At 36.7% G+C, this 15,379-nt stretch overlaps 1 protein-coding gene across 3 annotated transcripts in view; it reads right to left on the bottom strand.

Moving 5' to 3' along the window:
* Positions 1-15,379, bottom strand: part of STARD9 (StAR related lipid transfer domain containing 9) — a 101,151-nt gene that overhangs the window by 41,929 nt on the left and 43,843 nt on the right. For all 3 annotated transcript variants that reach the window (XM_090141022.1, XM_090141021.1, XM_090141023.1), the window contains 12 exons: positions 15,047-15,163; positions 12,971-13,003; positions 12,820-12,881; positions 12,100-12,212; positions 6,950-7,019; positions 4,050-4,122; positions 3,091-3,158; positions 2,401-2,498; positions 2,009-2,209; positions 1,491-1,588; positions 957-1,034; positions 138-209 (listed from right to left, as the gene is read on the bottom strand). In XM_090141022.1, the coding sequence (XP_089997148.1) occupies positions 138-209; positions 957-1,034; positions 1,491-1,588; positions 2,009-2,209; positions 2,401-2,498; positions 3,091-3,158; positions 4,050-4,122; positions 6,950-7,019; positions 12,100-12,212; positions 12,820-12,881; positions 12,971-13,003; positions 15,047-15,163 (1,083 nt within the window). The remainder of the gene's footprint in view (positions 1-137; positions 210-956; positions 1,035-1,490; positions 1,589-2,008; positions 2,210-2,400; positions 2,499-3,090; positions 3,159-4,049; positions 4,123-6,949; positions 7,020-12,099; positions 12,213-12,819; positions 12,882-12,970; positions 13,004-15,046; positions 15,164-15,379) is intronic.

Genomic DNA, 15,379 nt, shown 5'->3' with positions numbered 1-15,379 from the left:
GGACTGTTTCCTGCATTTTCAGAGCAAATAAGAAAGGATTAATGCAAAAACATTTTCATCATTGCCTCAAAACAATGGCAGTGCTATCCCTCCCAGCCCTCTGGAATGGGAGAAGGTTACAGGTGGTTCATACACACCTTCATCTCATTCTGAAGAACCAGTTCAGTCAGATTTCCATCCCTGTCATCACTCCAAGGACTGGAATTCCTCTGTTCAAACAACAGTCACAGAGATCTAAGGGTTGGTTTCCTTATTCACCACTGGCAAGCATGTTCTTTCCAGATTTCAAGGTGAATTCAGGAAAAAGGACAAAATATACAGACATTCAATGATGCCTACTCCTCTGTAAATATTGCATGCAAATTCTGGGGGAGTGCAGGTGGAAGAGCATTAACAGAGGGATTTCTATGTACATAATTCCTGTGGTTCCAGTGTCTTTCAGGAAAATAGGCTCCCTGTAACATGGAAAGCCAAGATACTACTATTATTCCAAAGACAAAACCACAAAGAATGCCAGCTGCATTGTTATGACTTAGAGACTCACACCCTCTTTCAGGAGACAGAGTGCACAGACAGACTGAAGTCTCCAAACTGCTATTGAGGTTTTCTAGTTTACATTTTTGGGAAAGAGGATTGTAATTAATCTTGCAAGGAAGTTACATCAGTGATTAGTACTCTGTACTGCCTTCATGCTTTGTCCCTACAGAAAAAAATACTTCAATTTCAGGGTATTTCTGGATAACAAAGCCAGCCAACTCCACGAAAGGTTACAAGAAAATCCTTCCAAATAATCATGCAGCTGCTTATACTTAAGGATTATTAATATTAAGTCAGAAAAAAAGGAGAAATGACAAAAATGCTGTTAGTCTTGTAATCATCACAAAACGATGGAGATTAGATGAAACTAAGGTTTTGAAAGCACATTAAAGCTACAATTGGGAAGCATTCCTACGTACCAGTTCAAAGCTCATCAGCAAAGTTTTCAATCTATCAATTTCTTCTCGCAGTTCTCTTATCAGTTTTACATTTGCATCCTGAAACATCGAGACAAAGATCCTAGGAAATCCATTCTTAAAAAATTCTAGCTAAAGAAAGTGATGCAGAGCCAGAAAGAGATGAACACAGACAAACTCACAACAATATTGCTCCGCTACAGGCTCAGGGGTTGGTGGATCCCATCTTTGTAACTCCACCAATATTAAGGATAAAGACATAGAGTAAACATGCATTGTCATAGTCATTCAAAGAGAATAAAGGTGGAAATAGAAGGCACAGATATGAAGAATATATAGTAGCTGTGATATTCTAAATTATTTAAGCTGCAGGGAATCAAATAAATGATTTCTGTAATAACCAGTCACCTATTTAGCTCCAGTTAGCATGAGAAAAACAGGTATGAATTTAATTCAGAGAGTAGATATACTGAAGAAAACTTAAAGACATACACAACTAAACTGAACAAGAATGAAAAACAGAACTCAGGGCCTCACCTCATTCACTTTGGGCTTGTTAATAATATTTTTGGCATTTGAGGCATATCTTAATGTACTCATGGTTTCATTGTAGCTGGAGCTTGCAGGAGAAATAGCTAACAAGTAGAAAGCAAACAGTGGTTTATTTAAAAGTAAAAGACAATCAGCTTAACCAAACACTTTTTCAAAAAGCTTATTTTGTCGTCATTTTTGTTTTTAAATTCTGCTTCTTTAGAAAACAAATCCAATAATATCTTAAAGGATTCATCAAGCTCATAGAGAATGACTGCACAAGATTGGACTTACAAATGAGTATTTAATCAAAGCTGTGATATTCAAGAGACTCTCATTCTTTACTTCATGCACAATTCAAATAAAAATCCAACTTTCTATTTCCTTATGTATCCTATTAAGTATTTATAAAAATCTTTACAGGGTCAGATTCTAAGTGATGCAGCTGACTAACCTCATCAGAGTTATGTTTTAGGGGTGTAATGCAGTGCAGAATTGTAAAAATTAACAGAAATCAAACTCACTGGCAATCATAATGGTCTTGGAGTTGCCTCCCAGGCTGTCCTTCAGAAGCCAGGTGAGGATGGAGTCACGATATGGAATGTATGCTGGTCGTCTGCTCCCACTGACACTGCCCGTGGAGGGGTTATCCACATGGCTGCTCTCCCCTTCACTCGTTAGGGTATTTATGCTCTGGCAGCTGCTGAATATCTGTGAATTTTGTGCTGAAGGAGAAATGCAAAAGTGCTCAGGAAATGGCTCATCTTCTTCTGTCACGGCTAATTTTCTTAAATATTACAGTTTATGAAGCCCCACAGATGTTCTGTTCAGATTTTATTGTAAAGATATAACACATATATAGCTGTGTATTATACTTCTATCACTACCATTGAATATAAAGAATCGCTGTGCTTACCTAAAGTGGAGATGACAATTCCAAGAGTGACCAATGACTTGTTAATATTGGCACCTTCTGTAATTCGATCTTTGCAGTAGCTGGGATCAGCTCTTTCACTGAAACACAAAAGCATGATAAAGACAATGCAAACCAAATAAGTGCGTTTAATTATTAACATACTATCCATAATAAAGCATCGTGCATTTTCCTTACAAGAAAGCAGAAGCAGACGGGTGTGCAATTAAAAAAACCACATGCTTTGAACACTTTCCATGAAATATCACTCTGGTTCAGAAAGTCTGCACAATCAGCAGCGTACGCTGTTGCTAAAGATCTACCCAGACAGTGAGATATGACAATTCTCCCATGCTAGGTAGCAATTAAGAATATATTCCTCTCCACAACCCCTCCCTTTTCAAGCTCAGATTTCTAATTCCACTAACAGATACTGAAAAATTCACTCAGTAAGGATAAAAGCCTGAACAGAACTCAACATTAAGTGTTTACAACAGCAGAGTATTGCTCAGGCAATTCCTTCCCAATAAAGTCCAGTGTTCAGACCAGAATAGATGACAGAGATTGTTAGTGCCTTGTTACTGTACACAGACTTGGACTTACTGTCACTTTACTGAACTTTTAACATTTTTAAGGTAGTACTTTCGCTCTCTCCAGATAAAATTATTTTTTTGGCATTTGGTGTATTATTACCTGCCTGCAAGGTCCACTAAGTTGATCTTGCTTGCAATTTCAGAGGGTAGATTGTTCTCCAATATAGCCTGAAAAGGATAACGTGGATAAGGAAGATTATTCCTCCTAACTCATTAATGACAATAAAATAGATGCATTCTCTTGTCTGAAATTAATTCACACTTCTGATTCTTGCTGTTGTTCTTTGTGACCTTGACTCACTCACTGTGTTCAAACCATTAACTCAGCATCTTCCTCAGCTGACAGAGAACTGCCATCATATGTGGATTTCCTCTTGAAAAAAAACTTCACTGCCTAGCAACTGTGAAAGCGTTTCTTGTAGACCTTGCACAGTTACTTTCTACTGATGTATTCCAAAGGTCTTTTGTGAAACTAATGAAAAATATCCCCAAATGTTCTGTGATTACAGGATGTTAGACATGTGAGATAGAAAAGGTCTTTTGGATCACTGAAAGACTTCCCTGCCAGGAAAGGATATAATTCCTCCAGAGAAAGAGTGCATTGTCTTTGAGAGGAATGGATGCCAAGTGCTAAAGAGATGAGCACATCTGAAATGCTGGACAGATAGAAAATTTTGGTGTTAAATTAATGATATACTTCAATTAAGGATCTTAAATGAGTGTGACATAAGAAAACAATTTTTACAGCATCTTACATGGAATACTGCATTTCAAAGGAGTGGTTAAAGCTTTAAACTGTTCTTTTCACAGCAAGTCTACAGCAGCACTGCTAACTACAAGCTTGTATAAAAGAACAAGAATACTTCAGCAAACACTCAGCACAGTGTGTCAGGTGGTGTAGGAAGTGTAACACATCTGCAGTGTGATCCAAAGGAAATAAGTAACAGTTTCCACCGAGATCAGTAAAAACATCACAAAACAGTGGCAACTAAACAATGCACAACACATCAAACAATGCTTTTTGAGAGTGAAAAGGAAGTTGGATTATTTATAGCTAACCTGAGTGTAGTGGATGGTGAAGATTGCATGGGATCTGCTGCTGGCATTGTGAATATGTGTTGCTGCTGTAATTCTAGAAAAAAAAAAGAAGAACAAACCATTCTATTACAAAAGGCTTATTTCCCTGTATTCAGAGAAAGTACACATAAATAGAGAAAAAAATGATGCAGAAGAAGGAACATAAATGTTTGAGAATGCAGCATGCTGCATTCTTTGATCTGATCACACAAAGTTTAGCAGAGGACATAGCTGGATCTAAACCAACTGTGAAGCTAAGGGTGGTTTGCACACAACAGAACTCTGAAGAAATATCCCAAAACAGTCCTACAGTACAGGTTTAAAAGCCTGCACAAGGGTAAGACACAGCAAAGGAGTACAGCCAGTGATAGCATCATACAGCTCATTCCAGACAGCACTGAATGTACCAGTCCAGTACCTTTTATATAATGTTGTTCCCATTTTTATTTCTTGGCCCTTCATAAAGGGTCCAAAAAGATTCTAACACCACTTTCATGAACTCCTTCTGTTACAAGGCTGTTGCAAGTACCTTCACGCCATTAGAGGAGGGCGATGAGATTATCCAGCTTAGCAGTATTCAAATGAATGCTGTTAATTCACTCGAGTAGCACTTCCTTCCCTTTCCCACATGGACAGGCCACTCCCCAGCTCCAGCCTTCTGACCCATGGATTCTGACTAATGGGTACCAGCTGCAGGAGGTCACTGTAACAAACTCTTGGAAATACTCCTTTCTTTGCTATTGTTTTGTTGTGACAAATTCAAAGAAAACATATTTTTGCCTAGGACTGAAGCCAGGTGACAGGTACTTTCCTTTGTCACTCTTGTAGTCAGATGTCAAGGTTTGCATTTATCATAGACAATGAGGTTATTTGATTACTGGAGACAAGGACTTTAAGACTGTATGTTTGTTATGAGCCCAGCTACCAGAATACTGACAAAAAATGCTGTGATAGGGAGCAGAGTGGCAGCTGTATGAGAACAGCAGCTGTATGTGAGCAGCAGCTGTGAGCCCCACAAGAGGCCAAAACCAGGACTCCACTATCTATTGTTTCCTACTTTCTGCAACTCCATAGCCACGTGACCTGGCACTGCCAAAACCTACAAGCAGTCTACTGCATCATAATTTTAAATCAGCTTTAACTAAGGAAGCAGGAGAAGGTGATCTAATCTCCAGATCTTGGAGGACCAAGACAAACAATGAGATAAAGGGCGGACAACAGCAAACAACCCTACAAAGGGCAGAGAATACAGGGGAACAGTTATAGTATATAATAGTATATTATATATAATATATAGTTTATAAAGCAAAAGTGAAAGTGCCCCAGGATTTGGAGGAGAAAACATTAGTGCTAGCTTTTCACCTCCCACAATATACAGGGTAACTGGAGGGAAAGTTCTCACCTCAACTATTCACAATCATGTCAGCATTTTCATGGGAGAATGTACATATTAATTTTTTCCACATATTCTATTTCATCATGGCATTCTTAACATTTTATTCTTAAGCATTTGAAACTAAGTTTGGCAAAGTGTCAAGAGAAAAAAAAAGCTGTGAGAGTTACACAAAAATAACAATGGCATGTTGAAAAACCACATTTTGTGTATTTTTAGAATGGATTGGTGCAACCAGATTTGGGCTGGCAATGGTCTCATAAAACCAGCTGGTATAAAAAATGTCTTCCAACTTTGTTTGTTGTTAGCTCAGCTCTATCCCAGGAAAGGCACCAACCATGTTCAATGGCAGCTTCCCCTCTGATCTTTTCTTTACACATGGGCAGGCCATCATGCCCCATCTACTTCTCTCCTGCCTCTGGCCGGGAGGCAATTGTAATGTTCTCCACTCCTCTGTCTCTCTAAGGTCTTGCAGATATTGATGTGGGAGCACATCTCACACTGCAGATGTTTCAAATTATCTTGGTTGCATTTTAATGTGCTAATGAATACTCCAAAGAACATTTCATAAAAATAGAAAGTGTAGGTAAATAAAATAAATCCAAAAACATTTTTGAAAAGTTACCCCAAAACAGTAGTCGCCCAGTTTCATGCAAGGAAGTTTAAAATTCATTATCACATAGATTTATACAAAATTTTGAACTTGTGACTTTTTTTTTCCTGCAGCTCCTAATTCCTCTGCAATGAGACCACTGTAGGACAGACCCAGTTAGTACGCAGATTGGAATTTTGTTGCTATTCTGAAAAACTCTCATCTTATCACAGAGTTACAACTATTGATCACTACAACGGAATTCATACTTATATTCCATGTTTTTGTTCTAATATAAATTAGTTTTTGGATGTACCATGGCATCACTGAGACTCTAATATTTTATCTCCTCTTATGATAAGAGGTAATATTATGTTTGGAGGATATATTCAAATTATACCCTGTCGATCAATTTAACAGCAGATGTACTGATGACCAAAACTGCCTGGAGAAAAGTAAAAGGTAAAAAATAAAAAAACTGCTTGACTAGTAATGGCCAAATTCCAAATTATAATAGATAATTATAAAACAAATATAAAAATACACTATCTTTTCAGCAATTATAAATCATGAAGTTATACTGACAAGTAAGTTGAAAGCTACACAGTTTAAAGTGTCATGAGCAAATAGAGAAGAAATAAAGCCTGTTTACAACAAAACATTTTCCTGGCATACATTTTTCATTCCAGACAGCTGGTGGAATTTTGTGGGTAAGTTTTATGTTAAACAACACCTTCATGAGTCCTTGTAACTGTTACTGTGGGCATGCAGCATCAAAAAATCTGACATTACAGACAAAGCACTGGCAACACCACGTGCAAAACAAACGTCAATGAAATCAATGCACAGTGAAAGAGGCGTTAGGTAAAGATGGAACTGGTTTCTTTTAGAAAATACCTTTTAGCTATTCCCTCTTCTAGAAGATCTACAACTTGCTTGTAGTCCGTAACTAGATGTTGAGATAATCCTGTCAGAGATTTAAAAAGAGTTAAATGCATATTTTTTCTCAGGAGTTTCAGTCAGTTCATTTTATTACCTACTCAGGAGTCGTAATAACAATTTACCTAATGCCAGGATAAGGATATTCTGCTGGGATGCCAGCCAGTTCTCTATAAATAGTCTCTCAACTACAGTAACTTTTTCATTAAAAAAAAAGTTGCATCTGTCAGGCAGAACAATATCAGTATAAAAAATGCCTTGAACATTAAAAGTACAGATCTTTTCAAATGTATTTGAGAAATACTGGTATTTTAAAAAAGGCATAACTACATCTTCATAAGGAATTTTCAGCTATGTCATTGCTATTACACACACCTTGTAAAGGAGATTTTGTCCACTGCCTCTGAATAACGGCTCTGCACATACGACTTAACAGAATTGGGAACCAATCACTGTGAATATTTACCATTTATTTAACTAGGTTAGAACCTGGAATGCTGAGGAGTCTTCACACTGTTCTTTCTAGAGGGTATGCAAATACAAAACACTTGGTCTTTTTATACTTTCTACTTTCAATATCCTCTTTAATTTTATTTTTAAGGGGAAAATAACACATGGAAAACAAACAAAATACTGCATTGCAGAGCCTACTGTATCAGAGCAGTCATTGCGACTAACATAATCCCAGTGGAGGGCAGCACATTGCTATGCTGTAGTGGCATTGCCAGTACCATACAATATGCAGATGCACAAAATTAATTTCAACTGACTTGCATTTCACATAAATCCTGTTTAATATGCCTCATTTGCATTTTATGGTGATGATTAGTTATCATTTGTACTGCAGTGGCTCCTAATGAAAATCACCTAATTTTTTAAGCAAGTCATTCCTCATCATGCAGTTCAGGACAACGTTTTTTTTCCCCTTCATACTAACTACTATATGCACTGATTCAGGTTTGTTTTGCTTTATTTCAGACTACAGAAGCGTGGATTGAAGGCAAGTACTTAAAAATGTTATTTACTTGGCCCAAATAATTTATATACTGCTACACTTAAAGTCAAATGAACACAACATTCAGCAAGACTGAAATGGAACACCTCTGACATTATTAGAGAGAGCCTATCCTTATGTGGTAACAGCTTACTTAGATTTAAATGAAAGAAAAATCTAAGCCAAATACAGGATTTATTTTAATTCCTTAATGATACACAAAGAAAAAAAACCTAAGAAAAACCCCTCTCATACTTGCACACATTAGGCATAGGATAGTTTTCAAAGAAAAAGCTTTTCTTCAGCTTTCTAAAGTTGCTTTCCAATACAGTAATTCCTGAAGTCATCACATTTTCCATTTGAGAAAGAAGACTGTTATTTCTCCAAAAGCGATAGGATCATCAAAACTCAGAAGATGGAAATTAATTCAATGTTTTCCCATATCATTTTTCAGGGTACTGAATAAAATACAATATAATGGAGGTTATATAGAGGAGGCATGGAGAAAACTGTTGCCTACCTAACATTTCCATAAGCAGTGGAACAGTGAATCTAGCACAGAGTTCTAGTTTTGTTTCTGGTATGGTAAACTGAATGTTGTAAACATTGCTTGAGATGACAAAGTGTTCTTTTGGCTGGTAGAAGGAGAGATCATTTTGAAGTCCAATAGAAAGCTCAAAAACTCTTGGTCATCTCGAAATCTGCCTAAGGGTAAGACAGAATCACCCCCAGAAATCTGTCTCAGAGTAACAAAATAGATTGCATCATTTCCTGATTCAAGAGAGGCCAATTCCTTAACAGTGCAACCATCTGTGAGGGAGAAGTTTGAAACGATTCCAATCCAAAGCACTGAAACACTTTTAGCATTTTAAAGGCTACAATCTCACAGCCTTTACGTGGAAAAATGATGGGCTGGAAACTATTCAAAATACTTAGTGTTCAGAGTTGGGACTTCCTGACTGGTCTTGAAATGGAAAATTTATTGCCTGGAGCAATGCAAGTATCAAAGCAACTAGGCATCCTTAAAGAGGTTAAATTCCGATTTTATTCTCTGTCTGTTCTTCATAGAAGTGCTAGCTGTACTCTGCATATCGATATCAGCCACACAGTTGACATCCTAGCAGAATGCTGGAGAGCACCTGCAAGCCTTAAAATTGCTGTTAACTTGCAAGAAGTCTAATGCAAATACAGATGCTAGTCCTTAACACTTTGGATCTAAAGGAAATAATTGAAAGTCTGCTTATAATTCTGATCTCAGCCATCTAATTCCTGGATACAATATTTTTGCATTCTTGTTCTGCACTGAGAAACTATAAATAAAACAGCAATAGGTTTCAGCATGTAGATGTCACTCATTACAGAGAGCAGCAATTGTTGATTGCAGCAATATATTACTGCAGTTGACAAGGTCATTTTGTATTAACGTATTGAACCACTTCATTTTCTTGGTTTTGATGTTATTAAAATCATGCTGACTGTACTCTTCACCTCCATGCGAAATACTTTTGGACTTCCTCACCAATTGTTATTTGCAATGTGAGCTAATGAGTGCAGTTCCGAAAAGAGTGACATAGCCAGATCTTCCTTAGTCCCTCTCCTCAAAAGATGCAAAGGTTGTCTCAAGTAAACTAAACTCTTACAGCTATTAATTGTGTAAAATGTACATATTTATTTGTGTTAACATATATACACATACGCTCAGAAATATATGAAAAAGAAAGAACTTATGCCCTACGACTCATTCACCTGAAACTAATTCCGTTCATGTGCTCTCACAGGGGCATGTAAAAGCACCCCATGATGCTTTCAACAGAGAAATCATTTCATTTTTCATGCACATGAAAAACTAAGGTTTTTGGAGACTGTCACAGGATACAGAACACTGACAGAGAATCTCTTAAACTAAAGCATTTGTGTTGGACGTATTAGTGGCACCAAAACTTGCAAATATTACCTAAGTTAACCTTTTTCCATTACACTTCTCTTATATTACAAAATTACAAAATCTAATCAAAAGAATAGTCTTCTGGGATATCTCAGAACTGTAACAAAAACTGTCTTACTTTAAAAATTTTAGCTGTGCCTAAGTAGTAAATACTTATTCAAAAGGAGTAAATTTAAATTAAAAATCAGAACTGGAATAGAAGTGACAGACTTGGCCTGGAAAATTCCAGATGAAGACAGAATAGTGACAAAAGGCAAGCCAGCCCATTGGCAGAAGCTATAACTTCATTTACTTTTGAAACAAGGAAACTCCATTATAAGTAGCCAAGGAATCACTGGAGATATAGTCCTGAGAAAAGGGATGGAAATTGCCAAGGAAGGAAGTAGTTTAAAGACCTTTTCTCGTGTGGTGAAAGAGCAGCTGCTAAAAGAAAATAATTAGTATCTGTACTCCATCAACAATAAAGTTCTCCGATAACAAGCAGGTAGAAAAAGAACTTTGGAAAGAACTCAAAAAAGGCCAAACGTCTATGAATCTGCTTTTCAAAGAATGATAAGCTTGCCATACTAATGAGAACATCAATTCATCTACTTTCCAGCTCTCCTTAAACAGGGTGCTGATGTGCTGGGAAAGCACAGCTGAAATGACCACAATGTCAGATAGTTCCTTTTATTTAGGACCATGCAAGTTAAATGCCTCCCAAGTGCTTATTTCAAACTTTCAGAGAAAGAATAAGTAACGACTATCAGTTGTTAGATGCACTGTTACTGATACTGCAGGTGGCCAGGAAATCAGAACTGTGAAATTCAAATTCAATTCAATCAATGATTCACTTAGACAAGACACCATATCTGTTGTCACATCACATCTTAATTTCTGAATTGAAGATAAAAATCTGATACATAATCTTGTGATAAAGAAAAACAGAGGAAGAAAACTGAACCAGTAAGGATGAATTTACAAAAGAAATAGAAACAAGAACTCCGTGTTTAAAAGGCAGAACACGTAGGTAAGAGGTGATAAAGCCAATAAAGTTCTGTGTGATATACACTTTTCATATTAAAGGCACATCTCTCAGGTAACCAGTCAAGCACTTGCAGAGTCAGTAATACCATTGTAATCGTTTGGAATTCTGCACAGCTGACAGACAAGGCACTTGGAAATGGAAATATGTATGTTTACTTTCTAAACAAACTCGTCAATTTCTTAAACTTGTACCAGATCAGAAAAGGCTATTCCTTCTGATTGGTGTAGTAAATTTACTCTGTATGATTTTGCACTGGGTTTTATGGGGCAGGCTTTTTGTCAGTCATTGGTCAGATAAACTGCAGTGTAGCAGGCAAATTTTACAGCAGGTGCTAATCAATTTACAAGGAAACAATGGCCAAATTCCTACCTAAAGCTAAGCAAGACCCTGAAGTGAAGATAGTAATCAAAAGTGGAAATGAATCAAAAATACAGAAATGACGAGAGAGAAGATAAGAGAAGATAGACACTTGAAATTGAAAGAAGTAAATTATTCTTGTTTTTGTCCATCTTCTGTAACCTGATTTGAAAGCTATGACTTACAAGAAAACACAAAACGGAGGGACTTATTTATTAAAAAGTAAATTAAAAAGTGCGCAATGTTAATCGCACAACTGGATCTACGTTATCTATCCTGTGCCTTCTGAGTGTAAAAAAGGGCAATAATCAGACTGCATTCTCACTTGGGTAATACAGATTTTTAATTGCTTCTCAAGATGCAATCTGGTATTTTAAACAGCAAAGTTTATCTACTTTACAATTGTTATTATTTTCCAAATATACTGACGCCAAGCACTGAAATACAGGGGATCTTAGGCTGGTCTGTAGAATATATTTAAAGCTGATGTTGGTGGATCTCTTGATTAAATTCAATTCGAAACAAAAGAAAACAAGAAGGCACAATACTGTGGCTTATCTGCACCTGGAAAGGCAAACAGAACTGTGCAGGATGTGCAGACATTGAGATAACAGAGCCAAAGCCTCCAGTATAACACATATATGTTCATACTAGCAGCAAAATATTTGAACAGAGTAACTGCTGAAGAGCGGAAGCAATTAGGATCAGGTCAAGAACATATGCAAAGATACTTGAAGACCTGATCCACATTTACTTGAAATTTACTTGAAATTCTGATTGCTCACCTTGTACGTACGGTCCTGTTTCAGGGTGTTCTCTGACTCTGAGAGTGTAAGGCTTCTTGTGGTCTGACTGTTTTAACAAATCTCGGACACGCTCATTATAGATTTCCAGAAAACTGCAAAAAATGTAATGTTCAGTGCACACAATTGAAAAAAAAAAAAAAAACAGAAAGCATTTATTTAGACACTGTAAGTACCTGAATGTTGCACTGATCATTCAAGAGAAAGTTAATTACTTCACTATCTCTGTTACTGAGATACAAAGTACATGTAGAAAGAACTTACAGCTGCAAACTTCCAAGGAGCAAGAGGTATCCATTATTATATTTAAAAATTAATAAAATCTACATTTTTAAAACAAGTAAGTTCAGGTCCCCAGGTTGCCAAACACAGTACTTCATTAAGAGAAGGAGACCTCAGAATAAGAAAGGAATGGAGAATTATGACTCAAATTTAAGTTACACAAACAGTAAGTAAATTCTTCATGCAGTTCAACTTCAGCTGTCTATAAACTGAATGGATAGTATGCAGAGATCTATACTAAGTTGGAAAACTAACAACAATGCTTTCTCATCCATCTTCTACATTCTCCCTCTTGGCCCAAAGGATTATTATCTGAGAAAATATGTACAAAAACAACAAACCAGACTTTGATTTGTTAGACTATAACAATATATTTTTTGAAAGCATCCATAGGATCGCCAAAAAGAGTGACGCACTTACCTGACTTTTACTCTGCAAGATGCTGTCTGGTCTGAGTAATCATCTTTCCTTGAAAAGAGGCCCTGCACAAACCAGTCTATGTAAATTTTAAATACATCAAGAAAATCTAGCAGCTTAATCAAATGCAAGTGAAATTAATAAAAATAAGTACCTCACATATACGAGGTGTCAGCCCAATGGATGCCTTCAAATAATAACAAAAAAAAAAATAATTAAACAATATACTTGCTATTACTCATTCAAAACTCTTATTTAAATACGAGTTAAATTATAAGAAAAGGACAGAATTATGGCACAACACTGAAGCAATGACTGCATGACAGATTACAACACAGATCACTCTGGATTGTCATTCAGAACAACATGGCAGGGCTCTACTATTCCAGCTGAAGCACCTTGAGCACGAAACACTGCAGGAATTAGTATGCTGTACAATGTCAACTGTCTCAGCTTTGGTGAAAATCTTACTCACAACAAAAGTCATTTTAGAGCAACTTAAGCAGCATCATTGAGAAATTTAGAGAGTTCCTGGGTTAAATCCAAGAGTTGTTCAATGTGAACACACTGGGCATGCCTTTGTCAGAGGTGTTGCAGCATAAAGGCAGGATAACTTAGTCTAGTTTGACTGGGTAGTCATATTTTATTTGTCCTTATTTTATTTCTTTTTGCTACAGAATCACAGAACTTTGTGTTCTAGAGTTATAAATCTGATCTTCCAAAGAAAACAGGACATAGGCTGCTAAAATAACCCAAACTACAGAGTTTAAAATTAGCCCAAACATACTAGACAGCACCAAAATAATGCTATATTTTTGAGTAGCAAACTGGTGTTTTGACACGATTGCTCATGCTTCAACGATTACACTGCTAACACACCCAGAGAAAGACTCTCAGACTTAGGTGAATCCCTTTACTGAATAGAATCATAGAGTTGCTTGGGTTGGAAGGGACTTCAAAGATCATCTTGTTCCAGTCCCCTGAGATGGGTAGGGTTACTGGCCAGTAAATCAGGCACCAAGATGAGGCTGCCCAGAGCCTGGCCTCAAACACCTCCAGGGAGAGGGCATCCACAGCTTATCTGGGCAGTCTGTTCCAGCGCCTCACCATCCTAGCACAGAAGGCTTTTAAAAGGAACATTTGAAAAGGGTCGAGGAGAGAGAAAAAGTCCAGATTTCTCGAGTAAATGGACATAAGTTCTGGTTAGACCAAACATTTCATTCTTCCTAGTTATGATCACTGCTCCACAATGAATAGACATTACTATAGGAAAGAAAGAATTCACTGAAGAAACAAATCACCTTATAAACCGAGAATCTGTTAAAAAGATAACTACCTAGAATTTTCTTCAGAAAGAAGTGATAATTTCAAGAGTTGGCTATTCTGAATTGCTAAAATATTTTCAAAACAATAACATTTTTCAAAATAATGTAATAATGCAGATGACCTAGTTTATCTCTCAGTAACTCTAATAATTCTTTAGGCTTTCATAGTGTTAAATTTGATTAAAAAAAAAAACAAATAGAGAAGCAAGTTATGATTTGACAAAGTCCAACTGCTGATGTCTGAATTAGCATGGGGATAGTAAATAGTGTCCCCTCTCATCAATAGGCAACTCATATTTCACCAACAGCCAAGAACATTTACAGATAGGAAAAAAAAATTGCCTTGTGTTACAGCCAAACCGAGGAATTTCTCAACTGATTGCGCTGCACTGACAACGAAGACTAAAACAGAGTGGTTCCTGATATTTTAAGATATCCGGGTATCTTAAAATACAACAGTTTCTACAAACACCATTAAAATTCATTTCAAAACTTGAAACAAAGAAAATATTAGTTTCTACAGGTCAAAGTCTACAGGTCAACTTCTGCTAAATAACATATCTTAAGTAGTGAATGAAGACTGTTATAAAAGTATTCCTATAAATTTTATCTAGATTATAGACACCTTGCCTCCTATCCTGGCAACAGGTTTCACACATGGCGAGATGAGGGATATCTTAAAGAAATATTTCAACTACATCACATCTTCTAGAATTTTTTTTTTAGCTGATGCTGTTATTTACCTAATTGTAAAGACTTGCCTCTCATTTTATATATAATAATAACAAGAACAACATACATAAGCATCCTGCACAACCAGCACACATCACAGTTCAAAAATAAAGCAATATTTCTGAGGGCATCCCACCCTCAACCCCAAGCGTAAAATGAATGCTATAACTCACAGGTGTTCCCATCATTGTGTAAGTTTTTCCTGAACCTGTTTGTCCATATGCAAAAAGGCAGATGTTGTATCCTCTAAATGCACCCGACAGCACAGAAGTGCCAAGGTCCTGGAACACCTGGAAAGATCAATAGAGACAGAACAATCCATGAATAATATGTCTCCCTAGAAACATTCTGCATTTCTTGTAGATGTTCCAGTAATATTGTGTGAACAACGAGCTTCATAGTATTTGTCTTTCTAATCTATCAGACACAAGGTTAAGTGTCCAGCGTTTGCCTGTTAGCTGATCCTCCAAAAACTGATATACTGAGCACAGTGCTGACACCAAGTA

Source organism: Phasianus colchicus, chromosome 5, assembly GCF_987193195.1.
Source record: "Phasianus colchicus chromosome 5, bPhaCol1.hap1.1, whole genome shotgun sequence".
NCBI classification, from domain to species: domain Eukaryota; kingdom Metazoa; phylum Chordata; class Aves; order Galliformes; family Phasianidae; genus Phasianus; species Phasianus colchicus.
This window is presented reverse-complemented; position numbering and strand designations above follow the sequence as displayed.